Below are 25,402 nucleotides of genomic sequence, written 5' to 3' on the forward strand. Positions count from 1 at the left end.
GTATGTGCTTGAAATCCTCACGGTTCACCAAAATATATACCCTGTGATGGGGGTTCTGAGTGCACTTTGCATTGAGGGTCAAATAGGATGGAAGCCAGAGCTGTAACCTGACCTCTGAATCTTGGTGCACACTGTCTGCTTTGGTGAAGGATTCTATATCAGAGTCACATTTTGTGTGTGCAGACAAATTAATATAGTTGGTAACCTGTGACAGGTGAGCCAGATTGGCTACTTTTGCCATGGTGTCCTTTGAATTATAAGAGCTCAAATAATAGGGAAAAGTAAAAGAAAAGCTGCAGAGGTAGTCGGATTCAGCGTTGGTTGAGGGATCCTGTTCTTCTCACTTTCTTCATATAACAACTGTACTTTTCTTTCTTGTGAAGAGGACATAGATGAGAAGCTCCAGGTCTGAACCTGATTAAAGAATGCTCTGTATGTGGAGGCTGCAGGCCTTAATTAAACAACCGAGTGTGTGTGACTCAGCAATTTGCTGTAATACCTTCTAAGCTCAGTTTCCAGCACTACGAGGCTCAACTCAGTCCAACATGTGCATTAACACATCTCCTATCTATCTGAAGAATTAACCTGTGTGTGTGTTTGTGTGTGTGTGTGTGTGTGTGTGTGTGTGTCTGGGTCCACACTACCCAGACTTATCCCCTCTTATAATGATCTTACAGCAGACTGAGGCTGAGTTTCAGTTTCAGTCTTGGGCTAGAATCAAAAATTGGTCAAATATTTCACTATATTTACTATCTGTTTTAACCTCAACATGGACAGGTTCCCAGTCTTTCTCAGGGCCCACACTGAGAGACACACACTGACAGACAACCATTCACACTCACATTCACACCTACAGGCATTTTAGACTCAACAGTTAACCTAACATGCATGTCTTTGGGCTGTGGGAGGAAACCAGAGTACCAAGAGGAAACCCATGCAACTCCACACACAAAGGCTGCAGCTGGCAGGTAAATGTGTATGTATGCTGATGGTTTTAAACTGATGTAGCACTCATAAATCAATCAAGGAATAAAACACAGAGACTACCAGTGAGCTGGCAGCAGGGAAATTCTTCACTGTGAGGTGCATTGATTGCACCAGGAGGAAGTGGCAGTGAAGTGCAGAAATTAAAGAGTCACTGTAAGCTTGTATTTGAGCAGACTTTACAGGATAATTTCAGTACAGTGAATAAGACAAGCTGCTTTTTGTATTTTAAGTAGATCAGGCGGCTCAACACTGAAACCACAACAGGACCAAAGCACAGTAAGAGTTTCTCTGAACAGTGGCGTTTCTCCAAAGCTGCTTAAAAGCCTGAAATTATTTTTAACAAAAACTAAGTCATGTGTTGTTAGTAATTAAATGTTACTTATGGCTACTGTAAATTAATCTCCCACCTAATTCTTTGGACGGGTTATTTATAATGACATATTGCAATTTAACTTGAATTATTATTATCTCATTGAATTAGAAAGCAAAAATTATAAAAATTAAACACAGATTAAATCTCCAGAGCTGACTTTTTATTAACTGTTACACTATGTTACACCATAACACTATGGTGAGAGTGGGATGCCTCTGTGTGGTGATAGAGGTAATTACATCAAACAACCCCGAAATCATTTGGACAATGTCTTTCCGTTTTTCTGTACTGAATGGGTGAGCAGTCCAAAGCCTGCTTGAGCATATTAGAAAACATACCCCAAGACATGAGATGCCTGTACCTCTATTGGAATTTCCCACAGTGCTGTCTCTGTGCGTACAAAAGTGTCTGGTGGAGGGATTTGTTTCTTGCTTATATCAGTAAAACTCCTGGTTCTCGAATTTCCCCCCTTTGGAAATGGATTCCAATACACAAAGCCTGGGGTGTCTGTTATCACTGAAATTGCAGGGAAACATATTGTCTTATGTTATTCCATATAGGAATGTCGGGATCTAAACAGAAAATTTATTTATTTTTTTGCCATGAGGGTCACTTAACTAGTTAGTAGTGGCCCTCGTTTTTCAGCTAGTATTAGTTTACATTTGGATAGAGTGGCTCCTTACAAGTCATTATGTTTGCAGTTTACGTGGATGTATAGAAAACGTTCACTTTGTTCGGTATCAAAGTGAATGTTTTCTGTCTGTTTTCTGTAAACGTATGGTATGAGGTGCAAGTATTTTTCTATGATTTCTATTTGGTTTAATGGAAATGATCAGAGATAATGATATCCTCATAGGTCACACTTACTCTAAAAGTATGTTGTTTTTTTTCAATATAGGAGGTTGAAGTTTTAGAACTGTCAGGTAAAAGACCTTTACCAATTTAACAGACACAGCAGTAAAAGGAGCCATCAACTAAATTTCAGTATATACTGTCCAGTCTATATTTTCTATTCCCCTGGCTTTTGAAATCTGACTACGCTTCACCATGGTACTGTACTTTATAAGGACTCAAATCTAGCTCTTTCATTATTTAAACACTTTAATAATCTGCTGCAATTACTCTCACTGTAAAGATTACAGTTTTTGTTTTATTGTAAATCAAGTATGGCAGTGCCACTGAAACGAACATTTACAGAATGTGATAAGGTGCAGCTGACAGTGTGGTTAAAAATGTGAGGGATGCTGGGTTCCCGTGCTGGCAGCTGGTGGTGCGGTTGTCAAATCACAGGCTGGAAGACACATTGATATGAGAGTGCCAGCTGTTACTTTAAAATAAAACATAACATGAGATAACACGTGGATACTGAACAAATCGTGCAACTCTAAATAATTGAAATACAGCATATAATAAATGCAAACTCAGTCTTTTAATATTCACCTACACGTTTATCAATTAAATATTATAAAAAGCATGTTATTAATGTTTATAAGAGTGCAAAAATCATACCAAAAAAAAAAAAAAGCTGTGCCATTCAATACAGATGCACTCACGACAATGTAATCACATTTGTGTCAAAACAATCCCATTATGGGTTTTGCAAATGATGTTTTGAAAGCAATGATGCTATATTTTGTTTAGATTAACCGTAAATTATCTGGATCAATTTATGCCTTATAGGAAAATTAAAGTTTTTATTACTGTGTTAAGTCTCTGAGGCAAAGATGAATGATCCTTAAGATCTTGACCATATCAAATATACCATTACAGCATTCTATTGAAATACACCAACATGCAATATAACAGTTTCATACTGTATCCCAATAATTTATAATGGCTACAGTATTTACAACAGGAGGCAGATACTCCTGTCTGGTCTGAATCATAGCTTTTAAAACCAAAACATTCATTCCCTTACACAGACCTACTGTTCAAAAACATTACTGTCTTTTCTGTGTTACAATTGCAGGAGATATAAAATAGTCCATACTGTGAAGTAAATGTGGCCCGGACTAGTTATTTACTATAACTAGTAAATAAGTGGGTGTTTAAAAATGTGTTTTATTGTTTTCAGGTTCAGCCTTGCTGTCCCAGAGCGATGATAAGGTCCCGCAGCGGCTCCGTTTCTTCCGGTTCCAGCAGAGCGTGCTGTCGGCTGAAGAGTGTGAAGTGTATGAAGAGTGTGTTGAGGTGTGGGTGCAGCCCCAGCGCAAGTGTCTCCCTATAGTGAGACCAGTAAATGTGAGCTAGGGTCCTGAACAGCAGCAGAAACACCTTCTGGACCAGGAAGATGAAGCCTGTGGGAAACACTGAACCTGGGAGAGGGGGATCGACATAACAGATTAAAAGAAAAACAGTAAAGTGATGTGCAGTAATGTTACATAGATGATATAAATGCATTTACCTGCTTTTGTGGGGAACACAGCTTCATCAGTCAGTAGGTCCTGAATGTATGACATGGCATAGTCAAAGTAAAGGGGAGCAGAGCATTTCAGCTTTCTGCCATGGTCATCAGTCCAAACATAAACCCTGACAAAATCAAGACAGAGCTTGTTACTGTTTAACAAATGTAAATTTATTGGTAAACGTCTTTGTATTACGTGTTGCACATAGAATAAAAGGTTTTCAAGTTCTTTAGGCCTCTCCCTAAATTCTCTGAAGGAAACTTTGTAAAGGCCAAATCATCAAAAATGAACGTTAAAGTGTACAACACTTTTCCTTTCTACTAACAACATGCTGGTTATTCCATAGCTCACTCTAATATCTGCACTAATATTCTTAATGGATGGACCTTGCAAAGAAAACTATCTGAATGAAGAGATGCCACAAGAAGAAAGTTAGAAATTAGCCTTGTGATTTGGGTGAACTAGCCTGTTAGGTATGTGCCATAATGACCAGTGACATACATGTTGCCTGGTCCACAGGCAGTTGGGCAGGTGCTGGGAGTGCAGAACTCAGACAGGGCACTGGAGAACAGGTTTATGTGCTTGAAAAATGACACAGCTGAAAGAAATTAGTAAGAAGAGAATTATATCTTTTACAGATTCCAGTGTGTTTGCAGTCTGTGGGGGAAGTTAAAAAGCAGCCAAAGGGGTACAAAAGGAAACCTGAGGTTTTTAATGGGCTTTACTCACTGTTGCTGGCAAGCCATTCAGCCTTGTCAACGCCAGGCGGCAGAGCTGTGAGGGCGAACATGTCTGTGTGTGTGACACGCTGGCAAGCGTACTGCTGCTGCAGATACGGACGCTGCTCCAGATTATTGTTATTAGTTCCCCTTTGGAGGATGATACAGAGTTATTGAAGCAGAAGGCAGAAAGAGAAAATACAGAGACAGAAAATGTTGCTGTGTAAAACAATCGATAGGTCAGTTGATCAATTACTTCTGCTGCATTCAGTAGATAATGTGTTCTACAGCCTCTGAAGCTCTCTGTGGCTGGCACATACAAACACTGCAGATGGGAATGTCCAATCAACCTGCAGTTAGTGTAATGAAGGAAGTAAATTCAGAGTCAGAGTAATTACGGTTAATGAAGTCCACTGCTGCAGTGCTCGGTGCTTTAAAACAAATAACTGAAAGGTACATTAACATTGTGCAAGATAAAAGGGGATCGCTGACAACTGCTGCCTTGACCAAACTTCTCTTACTCACATCCCTTCTTTTACTGACTGATAAGTTAAAGGTAGTGCTTTATAATGAGTAACATGGCAATGGCAGTTTGGCAACTTGTGATAACTACAGGGTGAGTGCAGGAAAAGATCAATGTTTGCCAACATGTGCTGGAAAGTCAAACCTAGTAGCATAATTTGACTTCATGCAAAACAGGGAGGCCACCTTGACAAAAGTAATGTACTGTAATGAGGAGTCCGGCTACTATGTCTACGGTTAGCTTTGGATTGAAGCGAATACTCGAAAGTGGGCTGTAACCAGGCAGCTGCCACATTCAGTTTTTAGATGTCTACACACAACAGCTGAGAGTTTACTCAGTGTGACCTTGCCTACTGTGATAAGGAAAAGAGTGTTCTCTGTGGGGTTTCACTCCCCCTTCTGTAAATGTGTGTGTGTGTGTGTGTGTGTGTGTGTGTGTGTGTGTGTGTGTGTGTGTGTGTGTGTGTAAGGACTGGGCAGGGAGAATTAGTTTAATGGTCTAAACAGCGAGTCTTTGTCCAAAGTAAAGGTCAGAAGAGGTAGACAGGGAGAAACAGTGACAGTAAACATTAGCTGTCCTAACTACAGTTAGGGCAGTGAAAATTCTACTCTTGGCAGACTCCTCTGTCTACAGGAACATCTTTGGTCAACATCCTGTTCACAGTGTTAACTCGGTTAATGCCTCTTGACTTCCATTTGTCAGCACATAAAACAATGAACCCGGAGCTACTTGTAATGTTGTGTTTTGTGTAAACAAATTCCTCTGTGACTTTGCTCTGTTGCTCTTGACCATCTGTTTACCTTTACCTACGCCTTAAAGGTGAAATAAGCCACAGTCAGCTGGTGTTAAGACTCCATAGTAAAGCAAATATTTGCATAGGACTAGGCAAAAACAGGTTTTTGCAAACAGTCCTACTTCGTCTGAGTTCTTCTCAACATGTGTTCTCGCTGTTGGAGGAATCCATGCTCACTGATGCCATCAGCCAAATATGTAACACACACACACACACATACACTTATCTGGAGAACATTCCTCAGTAAAACATGTGCAGCCAGCTTATTAGCCATATTTCTTGCACAATAGCCATAGTTTATATATAAATAAAACCAAATCTCCTTTTTTTATATTTACTAATGTTCTTTTTAGAATACAAGGGCCTATTCTGATGACTGCATAAAGATGGAATGCAAATGCAATACATGGAACCCATTTCTAGATAGAAAAGTGCAACATGAGTATGAAGTGGAAGAAGAAGAAAAAGAAAAAATACAACTTACAGTTTTTCGTTGCAGATGTCAGAAGGCTGAATTGTCTTGCTATCTGCCTTTGTAGCCGAGGGGTAACTATGGCAACCCCCCATGGCATATGGCTAAGAGCAGAGATGTTTGTAGTGCCAGGCCCACTTTTCCATCCCAAACATACTAACCTACACACTTTTGTACACCACTGGCTGCAACGGGTAACTGCTGTTTCAACACAAACATTTGCCTGCTCACAAACTGGTCCATAAAGTTGACAAATGTACAAGATCCCGTTTTTCACAAAAGTTGTCCAAATTACAAAAAGTATTCTTGGAGTTAAGGATTGTCTTTTGTGTGGAAAGTGAAACTTTCCAGCTGTCTGCTTTTCCGTTTGCTCCAGTGATCTAGTGTCAGTGTGTATATGTCTCCTTTGTCTGGAGTCCCACACCCCACAGGCTCCTCCTCTCAGTAAGCAGACAGTCAGGTTTCTCCACAGCCCACTAAAATACAAAACCCAGCTCCGCCTTTTTCTCCTTTCCAAACACTACATACGCTCTCACTTCTCCATATGCACCCTGTATAATAAGCAATGTAAAAAAGTGTTTTTTCTCTGTGGAAATGGAAAGAGGTGGAAGAAAGGGAGGGACGCAATGAGAGGAGTGGAAAGAGAAATTTAGGGCAGCGTAGTGAGTTCAGGATATGATCTACATGTAAAATATAATTTAAGACATTTGTGTTGTATCAGAGCCAGATAATGAAAACCCACACTAAGCAGGCAATAATATATGCAGTAGCTAAGACAGTTAATGAGAAGTTTATGAACATGAACTAAGGGTCTTCAGCTCTTCCCTTACTGAAGTGAAGTTGATTCTCATTTGCCTGCAGCACAAAAGATTTATGTGACTGTCCCTATGGTAATCATTATTGCAAGTCCTGCTCTTTTGCTGTCTCTGTGTGTTTGTACTGTCTGTGTGTGTGTGTGTGCGTGTGCGTGTGTGTGTGTTAGAGAGAGAGTGAGAGAGGAAAAACACAGACTTATGCCTCATCTTGATCTCACATGTTTATTGGGTTCTTATCTGAATGTACAAGCTAATTCGACAACAGGTAACAGACACATTACTCTCTAAATGAAAGAAAAAAAACAAAAAAACAAACAAAAAAAAAAACACCAGCATCAGTCCACTTTACAAAAAAGGCATTTTACAACACGGTTGTCTTTCCCGCCACTCCCTCTCCTCCCACACACACACACACACACACACACACACACACACACACACACACACACACACACACACACACACACACACACACAAATGTAATCAGCTATAATGCTAAAAAAATTCAACTTTAAAATGGCCATAGTATAAGTTAGAGACAATGGAATTAAGAATCCATTGTCTTTCAATTAAAGTTTGAGCACACGCTGGTTAATACAGCATATACTCAATGAGGTGAATGAGGCTAATATGCAAAACTAACGGCACTTAATATGAATGTAGTGTACCTCATGCCATTGTGTATAACATTACACAGTACCTGTATCACCACTGCACACAAGTCTCACACACACACACACACACACACACACACACACACACACAAAGGGTCAGACTCAGTGCTTAAGTTTTTCTGAAAGACTGAATTAAATATTATGACCCGTACACAACCCTGACAAAAAAGCCCTGGTTTATCCTTTCTAACCCTGACTTAAAACCAACCCAACTCTCTCTGCAGTTCCACTTCAAACAGCTCAAAGCGCAGAAGAGATAAAAGTAAAAAAACAGCCGTGATCCAAGAGCAAATCTTCAAAGTCTTTCTTTGACATGTGGCATCGTGTCCATCTTCTTATAACTTCACCACATCACTTACAAATCAAAAAAGGATGGATCAAACAGTGACTGTGTTAGATAAACCTAGACCTGTAAGACCACTGCGAGAAAGGAGGCTACTTTACAGATATGAAACCCAGTTGCACACTGGTGGGAAGACACACTTTGGCAAAAAGCATTGAAGAAAAAAGTATATCTAAAATATCTACATGACTCACTCATTCAAGTCAAATGTTCCCTTCATTATGAGTGGGGAACAATATGGTGGTACCTTGCACCACCAAATACAAACCAAAAGTGCTTCTTGAAAAAAGTGCTTTTAAAATAAATACCACACTTTATGTAAATGATTCCCTAAGCATATATGCAATTAAAAACTACCCCCTGCCCTGAGAAAGAGAAAGACGAGAAGAAAGATGAAGAAAAGCAACATTGGCACAGGCAGACTTAAAGGATAATTCTGCTTTATTACAACATGGGTCATGTTTCTGCAGTTTTGGCTTTTATTTCTATTGTTTATGATAAAAAGTTGACTCTTCATAACATTTTAAATAATGAAGTGAATAATGAAAGTGGGCACACAAGAGCACTAATAGCAGGCCTTTACCTAATCCTAGGATTCATTATTGATTTAAAGGTCTCCGTGGAGTTTTAGACATCTGGTAACAGCTGTTTTTTTACTAGCCTTTCCAATTGTGTGTGTGTGTGTGTGTAGGTGTGTGTGTGTGTGTGTGTGTGTGTGTGTGTGTGTGTGTGTGTGTGTGTGTGTGTGTGTGTGTGTGTGTGTGTGTGTGTGTGTGTGTTATTTGTGAGGATGCTCATTGACATAGATTCCCTATCCCCTTTTCCTAACCATGGTAAATATCTCAACTGAATACATTGGCTGATCTCAACACTCGTCCTAACCCTAACCTAATTCTAACCTTAACCTAAAAATTAGTCGTCCTTAAACAGGGAGTTTTAAGGACAACCAAAAATGTCCTCATAATGATGGTACTGTTCAAATAGTTTTCACCCCTCACTGGGTCTTCACACCGGCTTTATATTTGTTCATGACTTACTCTACACTTAAACTGATCTACTTGTCTAACCTTTACTTGTTTAACCTTTACCTAAACTTAAACCAAGAGGTCACTCAAAATTATGTGATTTACCAAGTCAGTGGTAAATCCCCAACCACCTACCCACGCCCCCACACACACCCCCAAGTGTGAACATGCAGAAGTGATGTGATACCTGCTCATATCAATAGTGTCAGCAGGTGGCAGTAAGACATCATCATATGCAGCAATATGGCTACACAGAGTGAAGGAATAAGGAGGGTGACAGGTGGTGTAAAAATAAAGATATTACCAAAAATATTTAAAATGCTTAAAACAAATAGCATTCCCAATTACTTTGAGAAGAAAATGCTTTCAATTAAATTGGTAAAGGTCAAGACGACATATGATGTATTTTGGTGGACACTAAATGCGAACACAGTTTTTTTGTTTTATTCTTAATTATTTTTTGGTTCATTGATTCATTATCTGGTCTATAGGTTATTACGAAATAGTAAATTGTGACTTGTTTGTTAAAGCTAAAGGTGTAAATTGTTTTTGTCTGCTCTTCCCAAAACCTACAGATAATTTGATATTTTAATTTATAGCTAACTATAACGCTATGGTCTCAACAAAAAGTAATGGCGTTGTTTGCACTTTCTGAATAAATTCTTTGATAAAAGTCTGATCACATTTCATAAAGTCACAAATATTAAACTATATTTCTGAGCTGATAAAACAAATATTCATGATTTTAAATGTTCTTATTAAAAGACCAAATAAGAATACAAAATGATGGTGGAAAAGGAGAAAAAGTTTCTGATGTCAATAAACATCAACTTGAGTCAGGTGTTAGCAAACCTGGAGTTTAATCAATGAAATGGAGCTGTGGTTTAGAGCTACTGTGATTTATAAAACCAGGTCTATAGTGTCAGTGTGCTATTCACAATCAACATCAGCAAAAAAAAAAAAAAAGAAACAGGTCTCAGAAGACTTACAATCGAGAGTTGTGAATTTGAATGTAGCTATTAATAGTTATTGAGTAATCACAGGGATGATTTGGTACAATGACTATTCTGCACATAAGTGGTTGCCCAGCCAAGATCATTCCCAAGGCACAATGTAGAATTCTAAATGAGGTTTGAAAAAAAAAAAAAGAAAAAAAAAGAGGAACCCTACAGTGACAGCTAAAGATTGAAGGATTAATTAGAGTTGGTTAACATCTCTGTTCATGAGTCAACCATATGCAAAACATTAAACAGCACTGGCAGCTATGGCAGGGCACCACGGAGGAAGCCAACGCTCTTCAAAAACAACAATGCAGCACACCTGAAGTTTGCCAAAGACCACCTTGACAGAACTATGTACTTTACCCTCCTTTACTACTATGAACAGCACTATGTATACTGTAAAAAGGAACCACAGATCAACAATAAAACATCATTCCAACTCTGAATTAGGCTGGAAGGAGCATCATGATTTGGGGCTGCTTTGCTGCCTTTGGAACCAGAGAACTTGCCATTGTGGAGGGGAAAATAAATCAAGGTATCCTACAGGATAATGTCAGGCATGCAGTCCACAAGCTGAAGCTTAGAAAGGGCTGGATGAGCCAGCAGAACGGTTATTAAAAGCTCATAGCCTGGCCTCAAAATACGAAATCCAGCTTTTAGAGTGGCCCAGTCAGAGCCCAGAACTCAAATCAATAGAAATGCTATCGAATAACCCCAAGAGAACTACAGTGTACACAACAGATATCTTAAGTACATGGTTGAGCTGAAGCAGTTTTGTAAAGAAGAACGGTCCAAAATTCCTCCTGAACATTTTGCAGGTCGAATCCAAAGGCACAGGAAGAGTTTGCTTAATGTTATTGCTGCTAAAGGCGGTTGAACAAGTTACACAACAACACATTTGCTATTACTTTTTCCACCATCACTTTGTATGTTCAATGTATGTGGTAAATAAAGACATGGGGCATCATGACTGTATTTTGTCAGCTTAGAAATACTGTTTGTTTGTTTTAGTTACTTAGCCATTAGTTAGTTAGCCATTACTATTTCTTCTGACTAGACTTTTTTTCATCAAGCATTGGATTATTTAAAATTTATTTCGGTCTAGTTCATTCAGTAATCCCTCATTACATATTAAAAGTACTGTATTGAACTTGTATACAAACAATGTGATAAATGGTAGAAACTGAGCCATCTAAACTGTAAGAGGAGTTTTTACAAAGATCAGTTATGGTATTTTTTTTTATTGTTGGTCTAACCTAGGAATTTACCACTTAAACACAGGTTGTTCAGCAGTTATCCTTTAAGTAAATAGTACGGAAGACATAAGACCCTCGTACACATGCACACATGCACCCTACTAAACCTCCATGTAGGAAGCATGTAGCAGAGGAACAGGAACTGATGCTGGGGCATTAACTGAAACACACATTATTGCCTCATTTCAACTATACAAACACACATACCTTACACATGTTGCAATCTGCAAAACAACCGCCTTTCCGTACAGTGGATTTATTCCAAAAATAGATATAATGTTTATATATACTGTTTACATTTATTTTACGTTTACATATTACCAAGAATAGTCACAACCTAATACAGGTTCAAATTTCACAATATTACATTTAAACAGCTCTGACGGTGGTATGAACTTGGGATATGTGCACATCACTGTGACTTGTGGTTTTTTTTTTTTTTTTTTTTTTGCATGTGTGTAAAGTTATGGTTGTGTAGTCATGCGAGTATGGATTTGTGTGTGTGTTTGTGTTGTGGGGGTGTGAGTGTGTGTGTGTTACACAGGTGTGCTTTCTTTGTATCTGCATACCTCTCTATTGACCTGAGAAAGCACTCTGCATTTTAGGCAGAGCTCAAACACTACCACGTGAGCAGTTGTCTACACACATAGATACAATAGTGCGCGTGCACGCACACACACCTCTAAACTACATGAATCTGTCAGAGGTTTGAGAAGTAAGTGACACATGCCACTCCCATGGTCACGGTGTAGCCAAATTAACCAAAAGAGAGCATTTATGTCCCACATGATCAATGTCAATAAAGCTTATATGGATTAAAAAGTATGAGAAAAGGCAGAAAACTATTACCTCTCACACATTTGTTCTAATAAAACGTCTGCCTGGCATGTACACGGAAATGCTAAAGACAAAATGACAGCTAGAGTTGCAAGCATTTTGGCTAATAATTTGAATTCATTTTTTTCACTTCAGTCAAACAGTCAAATTCTCTGAGAAACATTCATATCTAGAGAGCAGGCATGCTCAAACACTCGGAATTTCATTCTTTTGCTTAATTTATCAAAGGATCAAAATTTCAGACCCGTGTTATATTTATTATTAGTAAAGTTCAACAGCTAGCTCTCAAGCGTTCATTGTCACCTCTGCACCTCTTGTCATCACAATGCATGTTTACTTCCCCAATATTTAAATCAGAAAAATCTTGAGAATGTTCATATACTGTAAAAGACAATTTGGCTTCTGGGGATCTGGCATGATGGAATTTTCTTTAAAAAAATAACACACTCTTTGAACCAGTTCCTTTGTAAATATGTCATGAAGTGCAGGAGCGACATCAATAGCCATGAGTAGATTTGCAGTATCAACATACATACTATTAAGGGCTGTTTCACCTAAGGATTGAGGATCTCCCATTCTTCAGACACAAAAAGGGCATTGAAGGGCTGCTAACAGGAAGGTTGCGAGGCTTTGTTTTCAATGGACAGGTGATAAGTGTGTGTGTGTTTGTGTGTCTGTACCACGTTGTTAGGCCAGGCCATTAGCAGTGCGCTGCGTCTCCCTGTAAAAATAAAGGACACAGGAATTCAGACAAACAGAGTTCTATTGTTGAGATTAATGCTGGCATAAGCCAAATAAATTGAACTTAAGCAAAAAAAAAACAAACCAAAAAAAAAAGAAAAACACATGCTACCAATTGCTCAAACTCAATAAAATGGCTGATTTATCCTCCTTTATACTGTGGTTGCAGCAGTTTCAAGTGTGGGGATCTCTCACAGTTAGATAACACTGATGTATTTTGCTGACTTGACTGAACTTTCAATTAAGTTCACTGATGCTGCTTCATCTAAGATCTCAATATTCATTGGTCATCTTTTGCAACTAACAGGATAGGAACACAAACTATGAAAATAAAAACCTGTATTGTATTTGAATGGCAAAAAAGTAAAACAAATACATTATTTTTATCAGCATACTGATTAAAGTATATTTTTTGCATACTTTGCATAATGTTTGTGTCATGTCAAGCCTCCTGCACATTTTACACAGTCACTACCCCCTGCCAAACCAAACAGAGCATTTGCAGTAGGTGAGAACATGTCTGACTTGGATCTTCTCCTGTTGTGTGCTACAAGTGTAAAAGAGCAATTCATGTGAGAAAAAAAGCTAAAGATATACATACACTTACTGTGTGACGGCAGCCAACTGGCTAGTTGGACTGGCAGCAGGCGGGCTGGGGCAGCCTCCTTTTTCACTCTCTTTCCCATCGCCCTTCCCTTTATCTTTGTTGGACACTCCCTCTGCAGGCGTCTTATCTGCTTCACTGCAAAAAATAAATACAAACTATCTAAAATTATAGGAAAGGGACTGTCAGTCTGTAACTAAAGTTATCTACATATTCTCAGTCCACACTGGTCATTACTATGCCCAATTTGCACTGCAACCTGTGTAGCCACTGTTCTGGTACTGTCAACACATGCTGTGTTGAGCAGGCTGATCAAAATCATAGCGAGTTGGGCACAAAGTTGCTAAGGTCTGTCCTGAGGTAGTTACTAGTAGGATGTGTGCTACATTTAAGTAGTAGGGCCTATTTAACTGTTGCATGCTTGTAAGTGCACTGTTAGTAACTTGCTAATGTATTGATTTGTTAGAATGTTGATATGTTGGACTGGTAGCGTGTTTTGTCCATAGCATGCTATTTTACATACTGTTAGTAGTGTTGGGGGCTCTGAATGAACCGAATGATATCAATTTGGGTCTTAATGGTATGACTGGGACAGGAATCATGTGTGTCATATAACGAGCGAGCCATACATTACTCTGTTTTTTTAGATGAAATTGCACAAAAAACATAAAAGACCATCGTATTATTTCGAAAATGCTGAGTAGATTGTCTCATGCCAGAGGTACCTGTTGAGACCATTAATGTTTAGAAATAAGAGTCATTTTGAAAATATGGGATACACCTTGCAAAGGGGCATGTGCCCTTTCTTATGAGTGAAACTAAGGTATTGTTACTCTGCACCCTGTAAAATGCAACAAGCAAACAAAAACACATGGCACATTTTAAATCCTGCAAACAACTTCAGGAAAGCATTCCACACTCCAGAGTGAAAGACCTCAAGTACAACATACCGTTTGAGTGCCGGTCTGAATACTCTGGAGTCAAGGAAAGAGGGGAACAGACATGGGGAGGACAGTATCAGAAGAAAAACAGAGAAGGTGGAAGCAAAATTGTTTGGGGAAAAAAGTTTGACGGGGAACGGGAAAGAAGAGCTCCATAAAAATACTACAACAGAGATCGTGGACACACTGGACCTATCAGCTACAAACCTTAATTGGTGTGCAAACATCCATACCTGCTGAAGACGGCTCTCTCATTTTTGGCATCCACTGTGAGCCAGATGGTCTCTTTGCCAGCACCAGTGGTGAAAGTCTCTGTGGTGACTGTGTCACTTGTAGATGAAGACTCTGTCTTGCGTTCTTCCTCATCGCTGTCTGAGCTGCTGGAGGAAGAGCTGTCTGATGCCACCAGTGGAGCTTTTCTCGCCACGCATGCACTCCACACACATGCTGCAGAAAGTAAAGGAGGGTAAATATTTAACCTAATGCAACTAGTCTAATGCCTATGGGCCTTAGTGTCACATCACGTTTATCATGTAAAAGGATTACTAAAAACCCCAGGATCTAGTTTTCAGTAAATACATTACAGTTTTAATAGGTGTTGTACAACAATAGGGGCTTAACATCTATCTATCCATCCATTATCTGTAGCTGCTTATTCTGTTCAAGGTTGCAGGGGGCTAGAGTCTATCCCGGCTGTCACTGGGTACAACCCAGGCCAACACGGACACACTTATAGAGACAGGCAACCACTCATGCACACATTCACACCAACGGGCAATTTAATGTCTCCAATTTACCTAACATGTCTTTGGACTGTGTGAGAAAACCGGAGTAGCTGTAGGAAACCCACACAAACATGGGAAGAATATGCCAACTCCATGCAAAAAGTCTGCAGCCAACAGATAGAGTAGAACAAGGGGTGTCTGGGTGTAAAAGAGCAGTGCTAGCCGCACCATAATACCCAGCTTTACATGACAAGTTCTTTTACTATCTTAATATATATCTTTTAAAATTTGACCCTTGTAAGTAATGTTCTCCACTCAAATAATCATGGTGCAGCAACTTACGGTTCTGAGTCAGTTTGTTGTTGTCTGATCCACTAAGCTCTGAGTCAACAGGAGAGCTGCATCTGGGGCCTGTTTCAGAGCTGTGAATAAATAATATATTAAAGAAAATCCCAACACACATATTATTAGATATTTTGGAGTAAAAGTTTTTCAGTGTTGTTTCTAGTTGAATCGACAACATCTAATATGCTTTACTGAAGGTAATTTCTCAAATAAGCTCCCCCAATTTAAACCACACGTTGACTCACCAACAGAAAGGCTGAAAGTCTGTGAACTTGGCCCATCCTTTCTCTTCTGCCTCTGTGGCCGCTGGCTGAGAGACTGGTGTATCCCAGGCTGCAAAGCCTGCCCCTGCTGCTGGAGCCTTTGAGTTAACCTCACCAGATTCTGCAAACCAGCCAGTGCCTGCAAATGAACACAGCACCTTACACACATACACATGGGACAAACACTCAAAACCTCTTTTAGTCCTAATGTATGTAAAAACAATTGAGCATTAAACCAGAACAAAGCTCACTCTTTGTAGAATCAGTCTGGCTCTGCCTTGAGAAAGGATCCAGGTCATCTTTGGGCTCTTCTTCCTCTGAATCTGAGTCTGCTGCTCTGTCAGAGGCCTCATTGACAGAAGTTGATGTCCTCTCACAAGCTTCTGTTTCATCACAGGCCTTACTCGTAACTGGGATCTGGCTGGACCATGACCCACCAAACCTTAAAAGACATTATTGCAGTATATTTTAACAAAAATAGCAGCATCTATTATTCACATCCAGAAAAGTTCATGCCTAAATGCTAAAATTCCAAAATAAATTAATTAATTCCAAAATAAAAATGTTGTTGAGAGCATTTGTAGTTTCTGTTGTGTGTCCACCTGTTCCGGGACTTGGTTTGTGTTGCATAGTTAATCTCTTTCTCCTCCCAGATATCCTCCTCCTCATCATCATCAAAGGGCTGAATCCTTTCCTTGGAACAGGCTTCAAACACAGCTGTATTAGCCTGCAAATAACAGGTGGGCAATTTACAAACTGTACTTTAATATTCATTATACTACATAAAAAAATGTTTAGATAAAGACAAAACCTAAAACCTGAATCATTTAATATTTGAAATTCCTAAAATATAATAGAAAAGTAAATCTGGTAGGTTTTCTGCTCCCTGATGGCCATACAAATCATGAATGCTTGTTTTATAAAAGACACTCAAAGCCCAAAAGAGTTAAAGAAATACAACTTAAAGCAAAGTTGTTAATAAACTTGTATAAAATAATCTCTCAATATACTCACAATGTCCTGGCCTGCATCAATGTTGATATTTATGTCTGCAATCCGATCAAACGTTGCCCTGTGATAACAGCAAGAAATGACTCTATCAAACACATAAAGACAACACAACATTTACACACGAAGAGAAATTTCATTCAAATTACCCAATGCTATCATCACGATCAGTAAACTCCTCATCATTGAAACCAAACTGATCCACAAAGTTAGCCGTCATCTGCTGGATCTGGTAGTCTGAAAATGCCTAAAACAAATGGATTAGATTAATATAGCTCATAGTTGACACCTTCAATGTGAGTGTGCACATGCGCACATGTGTGTATTTGTACCTGCTGTAGTGTCAGCTCTTTAGGGAAAGGGCTCTCCATATCATCCTCTGAGGATGGGCGTGGGTTTCCAGTGCCAATCTGAAAATGTTATAATATTACAAAAACATTTAAAGTTTAAACAATTGTATATTTCCAAAACAGCTACTTCATAATGTAGAAATCCATGAGTATTTACCAGATCTATGGTGTTCTTCCTATTAGTCTCTGATAATGTCTGGTCCACGAAGGTTTCCCAGCGTCCTCTGTAGTCTTCTGGCAGTTCTATACCCACAAACAAATGGGCAACTGCATTAAAAAAAACAGTGCTACAGCAGTTTAGAAATTATGCCACTTTTTCTTATAATCATTATTTTGTTGCACATTGAAAGGAGGGCACACATCCACACATACCTGTGATGAGGCTACTAATTTGTGTGTGAACTGGGCCCTTTTCTAGGTTGTGGACAACTGTGTTGGCAATTCTGGTAAGATGTCCCATGTACCCTCTTCTCATACCACCTTCAGATCTGAAAACAGAAGTACAGTATCTCAGTGAAACCCACTAATTTCTTCCTCTCACCAAAAACCATCATTACACTTTTTTTCTTACTGTATTTTGTCATTCTCTTCCCAAGCTTCTAGAATCCTCGGAACAAGGTGGCAGTGCTGAAACAACTTTGGAGAGACAGAGATAGATTCAATCAAAGGTTTTAATTAGGTAAAAGCCACCACAGTGGCTCATCTGTAGATAAAATGGCACTTATTTCAAACACAACAGAAACACTTACATGAGTCACCATTAAGTTATGTGCAGAGTTTTCAGGGCTCACTAACGATTCAGAAGTTGGAGACTCTGTCAAAGCCTGCTCCTGTGATGCATCCTGAAGAGGCTTCAATTTGTCCTGGGATTCTAAACCAGGCTGAAGTCTCATTTCATGGGCACAAGGCCGGAGGATAGCAGCAACACAAAGTTCTACTTGGAGGTGCAGAAAGTTGTTCCACGTGTACTTAAAGAACAAGTCCTTTAAAAAATAAAACAAAAAGGCACATTCCAATGGGGATGCTTAGAAAAGTTTACATTCTCAACATTTTACTGTGTAATTGCCTAAAATGTAGTGTGTTTGCTCATCTCACCAGAAGCAGGTCCATTGTACTGAGTCTACAGAGCTCTTGTGCTACAACTGCGTGACTAGAAGAGCTAGTATATAGCAGAGAGGCCACTAGTCTAGCTACATGCAGACGTGTGTTCCCCAGTGGTTCCTCCAGCACACCCAGAGTGGTCAGCATAGGGTTTCGCTAAACAAACATAAAACAATCAAACATGCTTCCTAAAAATGCATTGACATAAATGTTTGGCATTATTTGTTAAACATGTGCAGCTAATGTAGTTTCTAGTATACAGTGGTGCTTATAAGTTTATAAATGGTTAAAATAAATTATTATGTTTCAATAATATATGACCAAAACATGATCAGATTTTCTAGGTCCTAAAACTGAAATTATGAGAAATGCGCAAAAATTCCTCTAAACTGATATGCAGAACTGATAAACGGTTACCATTTAAGATTGGATTCTTAAAAAAATAAATGAATAAATAGTAATACTTTTTGTTTTGTTTGTTTAAATTATTCTTTTTTATCTAGATTTAGGACTGGAGTAAAAATCTGAGAATTTTGTAATTCACATTTTTGCAGAAACAGGGATCTTTTTAAGACTTTACATGTACACCACTGTAAACTGCAGACAAACATAACTACTAAAGTGTGGGCTTGCCATACTTAAAATACTGGAAGTTGTTACTTCTACAGTCTTGTGCAGCTAACTATGCATTAAATATTGTAAAATGTAAATTTTATACGTTTTTTTTACTCTTTATGCCATTTCAAAATAAGAGGGTACTAAGTTTTGCATATGACCGTATTTATGTGAAGGATCTGTTTGTTTATGCACCTTAGGTGGCTCCAGAAGTAGCTGGTGAAAGTGTATCAGGTGTGGCTGGATGGCCAACAAAATGCTGCTGTTAACAGTGTAACTTCTCTCAAATCCCTGAGCATCCATTACACCATCCACCCTGTCATAAACACATATAAAATGCACAAGAGAAACAGAAAATTAAGTTGGTAAATTTTTTTAACACATGATTACACTATAATAAAACACCTGTAGATAATTTGAAAATGATAATAGATAAAACCACAATTAGTGAGAAACCATCAACTGAAATATTTACACCAAGTTTTAAATTGCTTTCATGTCGTTCACTCACACAGGCCTCCTGATTTCCAGTAAGGTTAGAAGAACTTGAATCCCATTAACGATACAGCTCTCTGTCCTCTCTCCCGAGAACATATTCTGCAACAACTGTTCCACACACTCCTGTCTGTGGAAATATGGGGAAGTATGTCATTGACTGTTTAGGTTCACCTAAGTAATCGGGGCATCAGAGACATCAGCTTTTCAGGTAAGTGGGGAACGATATTTACATGCACAAACCTGGTTACTGCGTAAATCTGCATATACAGGAGAAGAGTAACCTGATTTCTTCTCCACCTTTTACTTATTTTGGAAGCCTGGTAACTGTTTAGTGACCAACAAGTTGCTTTCTGGCTTTTCCTTTTTGTGTGTTGGTGTCGCAGCAGAGTCATAAGCAGGAGAGAGAAAAGAAAAAAGGGGGAGACACACGCAGCCAATCCCAACGGGAACTGTATGAAAAGGGGCTTACTTAAGACTTCTATTGGGGTTTTTGATAGTTACATTTTTTGTTCGACTTGAGGTGGATGGGGTTTCATCGACCTGTTAATGAGCTCTCCTTTTATTCAGCTGCATTTTCCTGTCTGCAGTATTTTGTTAAGCACATGCATAGTTGGAGAAATCCGATGAAAAACTTGGTTACGTGTATGGCAAAGAAATCTGCGTTCTTTGACAAAAATCTACCTAAGAAAAACGGGTTTCCTCCAATCCCCTACCAGAAACCAGCTCTCATATTTACATGACATTTAAGAAAACAGCTTTCCAGAGAAAGCCGACTGTAACTTGGTTACTTGAGTCTATGTAAACACACTCATTGTCTTACTGTCCTCTAAAGAGAGTGAGAATATGCGTGTTTTTATGTGTGTGCATATGTCTGACTTACGACTCCAGTACAGTAAGCAAAGGGTCAGGCTGTGAAATCTCTTGGAGCTGATTGGCCTGATCTCTGCTCAGACGAATTATGTCACACAAAGTCTGAGACGCATTAGACTGCCTCTGTAAGAGCAAAAAAAGAAAATAAGCATTGCAAAATGTCTATTCAGGAGTCTGCTAGGGCTAAATTCTAACAAGAATGCTAAAATGCCTTGCTACCTCTTCATCTCTCTCAGGGTGAATGAGCTCTATAAGTCTCTGGGCCAGCTTCTCTTCATTCAGCCACTGTTGAAAAAAATACCACATAACTGCACACAATGTCAGTGAGTTATCACTAAAAGCAGAAATCTGTGTTCATTAGTCTCTTACGGTAAGAGTCTCGAGACGAAGAGGGGGTGGCTCAACACAGCTGATAAGTCTTAGGAGCACATCCATCATGGCAGATGTATCAATGTGCTTCAGAACCAAGGAAAGGAATCCTTCCTTTCGTCGCAAGAAACTAATCACCTAAACAAAACAGAAAGCAGAGGAAACACCATGAAACAAAACTGATAAGAACATGCACACACTCTTTCTTCGTAATCATTCCTTACATAGAAGGAATTACATCCTGAGCAGGTGGGATATTGTTTTTTTGAAGGACAAGCTGCCATTAAGATTTCTTAAATGTATTGTCAATGCTTTCCATCCACCCATCCATTATTTGCAACGCTTATCCCTGTAGGGTCACGGGGGGGGCTAAAGCCTAAGGTCGCCAGTTTATCTCAGGGCCAATACAGAGAGACACACACAGACCTACAACTCTTCACAGCTACCCACAACCTTCTAGCTGTGAGGCAGCAGTGCTAACCACTCCACCACTGTGCTGCCCTGTCAGTGCTTTGGGCACAGGAAAATTAAAATTTATTTTCGCCTCCAAAATATTAAGATGGCAGATTAAAGTACAGAAGCACATATTTCAAAGCCTGAGCATATGCAAGTAAAATTTAATCACAATGCTCTTTGAATTGTGTTCTGTCAGTTTCCATTTACAATAAGCACCAATGTTTTAGCCACACCTTCTTCAATGTGCAATAGGCATATAGCTTTAGGGTACAGCCTTTAAATCTGTCCCCAGTAATAAGTGTCAATCAATTGATTACTACTAGGTGTATCTGAATCTGTGAGATAGGTGTCTTATGAAGCATTAAACCAGAGAAATTCCTTAAACTAAACCAATGTATTCACAAACTACAGATTCCACCAACATCACATGTCTGCATACATAAATATGGAGTATATAATTGTAACGTAAAGTGTGGGACAGTTAAACAATTGCATTCAAACCCTTTAAATGTAAAAATGACACATCCCCATGGCTTTATACTGTTGTTTACTGTTAGGGGGTGCTAAGGTCAGAGGATCAGCAAAATTGTGCCTACTGTATTATGTGTGCTGTAACATCTTTATGTTTCACACGAAATAAGTCTTAGAGTAGGGGTCAATTACCACTGGGAGCATTATCTTTTTGTAAGCACTCTTCATACTTTGTGAGTTAAATTTCAACAGCATGAATACACTGGTATCATTTCCTCCAAGTATGCTCTTTGATTAAGATGTGTTAGTGTGTGTGTGTGTGTGTTACCTGTTCAGTCTTCCGTGTGATTAGGTGCCCAATTGTCTTGCTAAAAAAAGATGCTAGGAGGGGGTTAAGCGGGGATGGCTGCTCAAGGAAAGTATACATAGTTTCCAGCAGAGGCTCTTCATTGCCCAGTTTGTCATTGATCACTCCCACATCACATGTCAACAGCTCACATGCTATATTTGGATACCTGTAATAAATTATGAGAGCACACCTGGTTGTAAAATGAAGCAGAAACAATATATGGTATTTTCTATCTTAGTACATTTATTGGTAAATTAAACACAAACTTTGATTAGATAGTTGGATCAAGAACATTTTTGAAAAATCTAACACAACTTAAGATATACTCACTCAGCTCTTTTTTAAAATGGCAGGTAAGAGACATGAGGGAGTGCAGCACAAGCAAAACACCTAATAAATCCAGTAGACTAGATCAGCATATTCTACACATCACCACCTACTTAAAGCGCTTGGTCTCCTCTACACCAGCAGGGGGCTCTGTTGTGATCATACGGACCAACTCCTGCATGCAGTGATCCTGACACAGGAATGGCAAAAGTCTGAAAAATGAAACCCCATTTAGCATTGGCATTTTGAATGAAAACTGTGCTATGCTATATTCAAAATCTAACAAAAAAAACATTAAAAAAAAATCAGACCTCCTGTTTTGAGCTTTGCATTCCTGCAGCACATCTTCTTCATCCATGAGCTCACTGAGTGTGACATCCTCCTTGTCCAGCAAAGCCTCCAGGTGAGAAGATGTGTGTAAGTCAAACTTCCAAAACATGGCTGATGTCACTGGCTCATACGCTTAGCTGTTAAAGAGGGGGAAGCACAGCAATCATTATCATGACTTTCTAGAATGCATTTACAAGTTAATAATAACACATTTCTAAACTGTGTGTAGAACAGTTACTACTGTGACACAATGCACCGTCTGTGTGCATGGTCTTACATTTGGCCAAGGAGTAGTGCCCTCAGTCAGATCTTGCTAAAAAGCCATTTGCCTTAATAAATGCCTTGTCTGGTCTGGACATCAATTGGCGTCCGCAAGTTCACACAACAAAGACACAAACACAACCGCTTTACTCATACTAACACAAGACATACAAACCCAGGAGAGGATGCATTCAGTGTCATAATGAGAAAAGGGAAAAAACAAGAAATAACAAATATTACTCAGTCATTTACAGGACAATGTGCTTTGTCGTCCTTAGAGACAGAAGAAGCGTAAAAGTCAGCTTAACCTAAGTGTAGCGACTAGCCTCTCACTCCTCTCTCGTAAGAACAGGAAGCAGTGCATCAGTAATTGAGTTAGTGCTGCACATCTGTGTATTGACATAACCAAGCTTGCTTTGGCCTCACAGATACAGTTAAATCTGCAGATAATGACTTGAGTAAGAATAATATTTAGCAAAACAAATAGGCATAAAGGCATTTAGCTTGAGTGTGTGTTACTGAGTCTTAAATTGGCTGAAATCGGTGTTGCTTGAAAGTGCAAACTTGAGATTAGTTGGGGTGATAGAGCACCGTATGAAGAGTTGACAATGTTTTTCCATACTCTGAAGCAAATCAGATCACAGATACAATAAAGAATAGTAGCATCTTAAAAAAACAGGCCTATGTTTTAGTCCCTTATCCATTAGATGAAACCGCTAATTGCTTGGTGAAGTTGTCACTGATCCGGCATGAGACTTTCTACACAAGGATCTATACATAACCTAGATATGACCCCGGATCCTGCCAAGTAATTAGTCTAAAACGAGCTTATTCTAGTGTGTAACTGATGACTTAGTGGTTAATGTATTCTGTTTCATTGTAAACGTAGGGTTGAATGTACCTTATTCACGATTAAAAGTGGTTGCATAACATTAACGATCACTGTCTAGGATGCCCTACTGTACCCATCCCCCTTAATGAACATGTCGAGGCTAAACAGACAGGTGCTTTACAGTACACGCTATCGACTTCAGGAATCCATCCTTTCCTCTTAGATATCTAGATATGGATTTTAAATTTCATCGAAAAGCACAGTCGTGGTCATGTCTTACCGGGCCTTCTGGCGTCTGTACCGTCAGCTGGTAACGGTTACCGATAGCTAATAGACGGGTATTAGTTATAACCCCTTAACCGCCATATCACCGTAAATTCAGGTTAGTTACCGTAAGCACACAGTCATCATAAGTTCACGTTAAGTTAGCTTAGCTGTTATATGTTGCTACCGACCTCTGTCAGTGTCCACTGCTTCCCGACGGTGACTTTTACTTCCCTTGCTCGCAGATCGTAAACCAAACCGCTAGCAATGTGTCGTCCATGATGCTAACGTTATTTTACTAGCTTTGGTAAACGGCGTTCCGCTGGATAAAACACTGACGACGGTCTGTTATTAAACACGGCTGTGTAACGTTAGGTTAACTGCTAGCTAGGTTGAACGATGTCCTCCTTTGAGTCCCACCTAGCGTCATCGTCTTCCGACCACTTAACAGCGAGTAAGCTCGCACACTTACGTTAACGTAACGTTACATGTTTGTGCTTGCAAAAGAACAAGAGATCGTTACCTTTGACGCTAATCTACACTAAAAAGCTCAACGGCAGCTCGACGACTTTGGCAGCCAGGTCACCGTCAAACCCGTTGCTGGCTATTCATTACTGCGACGTTGGCTTGATACTAACGTTACCCTTTACCAATTGCAATGTCACATGCTGTGGTTGGCTGTGTTGTCACTGTTCAAATTATACTTAAGGGAAGGCAGCAAAAATGATGAGTTACCTGTGAAGCAGTTAAAAGTTTGTCTGTCCATCACCTGTGTTAAGGCCAACATATCACAACAAATTAATTTACGGTTAGAGTTAATAAAGCATCATGCACCACAGTAGGTTTTCATATGGGAAAAACTAAACTAGCTTTACGTTTCGCATTCTGGATACAACTAAATGGATTTAAACCAAATTAATGACCCCTGCCCCCCAAAAGAAATCATTACCAGTCCACCCCATAGTTTCCTGACGGTACAGTGCCTTTGATGCCTCTGAGAACTTTGTAAATGTTTCAAGGTTACAGATTCACATCTCATTTTACCCTGTGTATCTGTAGTTTGTAGATGTTTTAAGATGTTAAACAACCACTTGGTAAATATAATAATCCCTGGAAGACAGAAAAGAGTAAAACCAACTCCTAAGATAATTTACTTATAAAGCAATCTAGAAATGAGTGCAAATATATTGGCAACAAATTGTATTAAACGTTTACTTTATCCAGAACTCCTATCATAGTTGATATTGAGTAACATTTCTAATATTTCAGTAAAGTAATGCTGTTGTGCCTTTTCCCTTTAATGAAAATATCGTTTACAAAAGCCAAAGCTGTAATAATGAAATATTTTTATAAAGATGAACCAGCAAATGCAAGCTACGAAACGGCTTAGTGATTATAGAGACTCTCAGACAGATCAGTTTTTTTAAGTAAAATGTGGTCCCCGGATTTATATTGTTTG

At 39.1% G+C, this 25,402-nt stretch overlaps 1 protein-coding gene across 11 annotated transcripts; it reads right to left on the reverse strand.

The window, feature by feature from the left end:
• Nucleotides 1–2,770: 2,770 nt before the first annotated feature.
• ppp6r2b (protein phosphatase 6, regulatory subunit 2b) lies at nucleotides 2,771–24,694 on the reverse strand. 11 transcript variants are annotated; one of them, XM_067502378.1, is made up of 28 exons: nucleotides 24,135–24,611; nucleotides 22,568–22,723; nucleotides 22,370–22,468; nucleotides 21,909–22,095; nucleotides 20,654–20,791; nucleotides 20,504–20,569; nucleotides 20,295–20,407; nucleotides 19,428–19,541; nucleotides 19,112–19,232; nucleotides 18,296–18,457; nucleotides 17,950–18,183; nucleotides 17,772–17,836; nucleotides 17,573–17,688; nucleotides 17,358–17,443; nucleotides 17,183–17,260; nucleotides 17,000–17,097; nucleotides 16,857–16,914; nucleotides 16,445–16,569; nucleotides 16,094–16,284; nucleotides 15,825–15,981; nucleotides 15,577–15,656; nucleotides 14,743–14,956; nucleotides 14,519–14,542; nucleotides 13,572–13,706; nucleotides 4,495–4,634; nucleotides 4,267–4,363; nucleotides 3,765–3,889; nucleotides 2,771–3,675 (listed from the first exon to the last, which is right to left on the reverse strand). In XM_067502378.1, exons 2-28 carry the CDS (start codon nucleotides 22,693–22,695, stop codon nucleotides 3,437–3,439), a joined length of 3,390 nt encoding a protein of 1,129 aa, XP_067358479.1. In that variant the 5' UTR covers nucleotides 22,696–22,723; nucleotides 24,135–24,611; the 3' UTR covers nucleotides 2,771–3,436. The 11 variants fall into 11 exon arrangements, 10 of the variants coding, with proteins under 10 accessions (XP_067358479.1, XP_067358474.1, XP_067358473.1 ...); XR_010914251.1 differs by lacking the exons at nucleotides 2,771–3,675; nucleotides 3,765–3,889; nucleotides 4,267–4,363; nucleotides 4,495–4,634 and adding exons at nucleotides 5,026–5,976; nucleotides 6,285–12,944 and having other exon boundaries at nucleotides 17,358–17,467; nucleotides 24,135–24,692; XM_067502373.1 differs by lacking the exons at nucleotides 2,771–3,675; nucleotides 3,765–3,889; nucleotides 4,267–4,363; nucleotides 4,495–4,634 and adding exons at nucleotides 7,296–12,944; nucleotides 22,864–22,937 and having other exon boundaries at nucleotides 17,358–17,467; nucleotides 24,467–24,694.
• Between the last annotated feature and the right edge of the window lie 708 nt (nucleotides 24,695–25,402).

This window comes from Channa argus, chromosome 4 (assembly GCF_033026475.1).
Source record: "Channa argus isolate prfri chromosome 4, Channa argus male v1.0, whole genome shotgun sequence".
In the NCBI taxonomy this organism is placed as follows: domain Eukaryota; kingdom Metazoa; phylum Chordata; class Actinopteri; order Anabantiformes; family Channidae; genus Channa; species Channa argus.

Excerpts from the sequence above, each read along its gene's own strand:
- ppp6r2b (XM_067502378.1), bottom strand. The coding sequence starts at position 22,695 with ATGTTTTGGAAGTTTGACTTACACACATCTTCTCACCTGGAGGCTTTG. Across the intron at positions 15,657-15,824 it reads GACTTTCAGCCTTTCTGTTG|CTCTGAAACAGGCCCCAGAT; the intron begins GTGAGTCAACGT and ends ATTTATTCACAG. Across the intron at positions 3,890-4,266 it reads GCCTGTGGACCAGGCAACAT|GGTTTATGTTTGGACTGATG; the intron begins GTATGTCACTGG and ends TGATTTTGTCAG.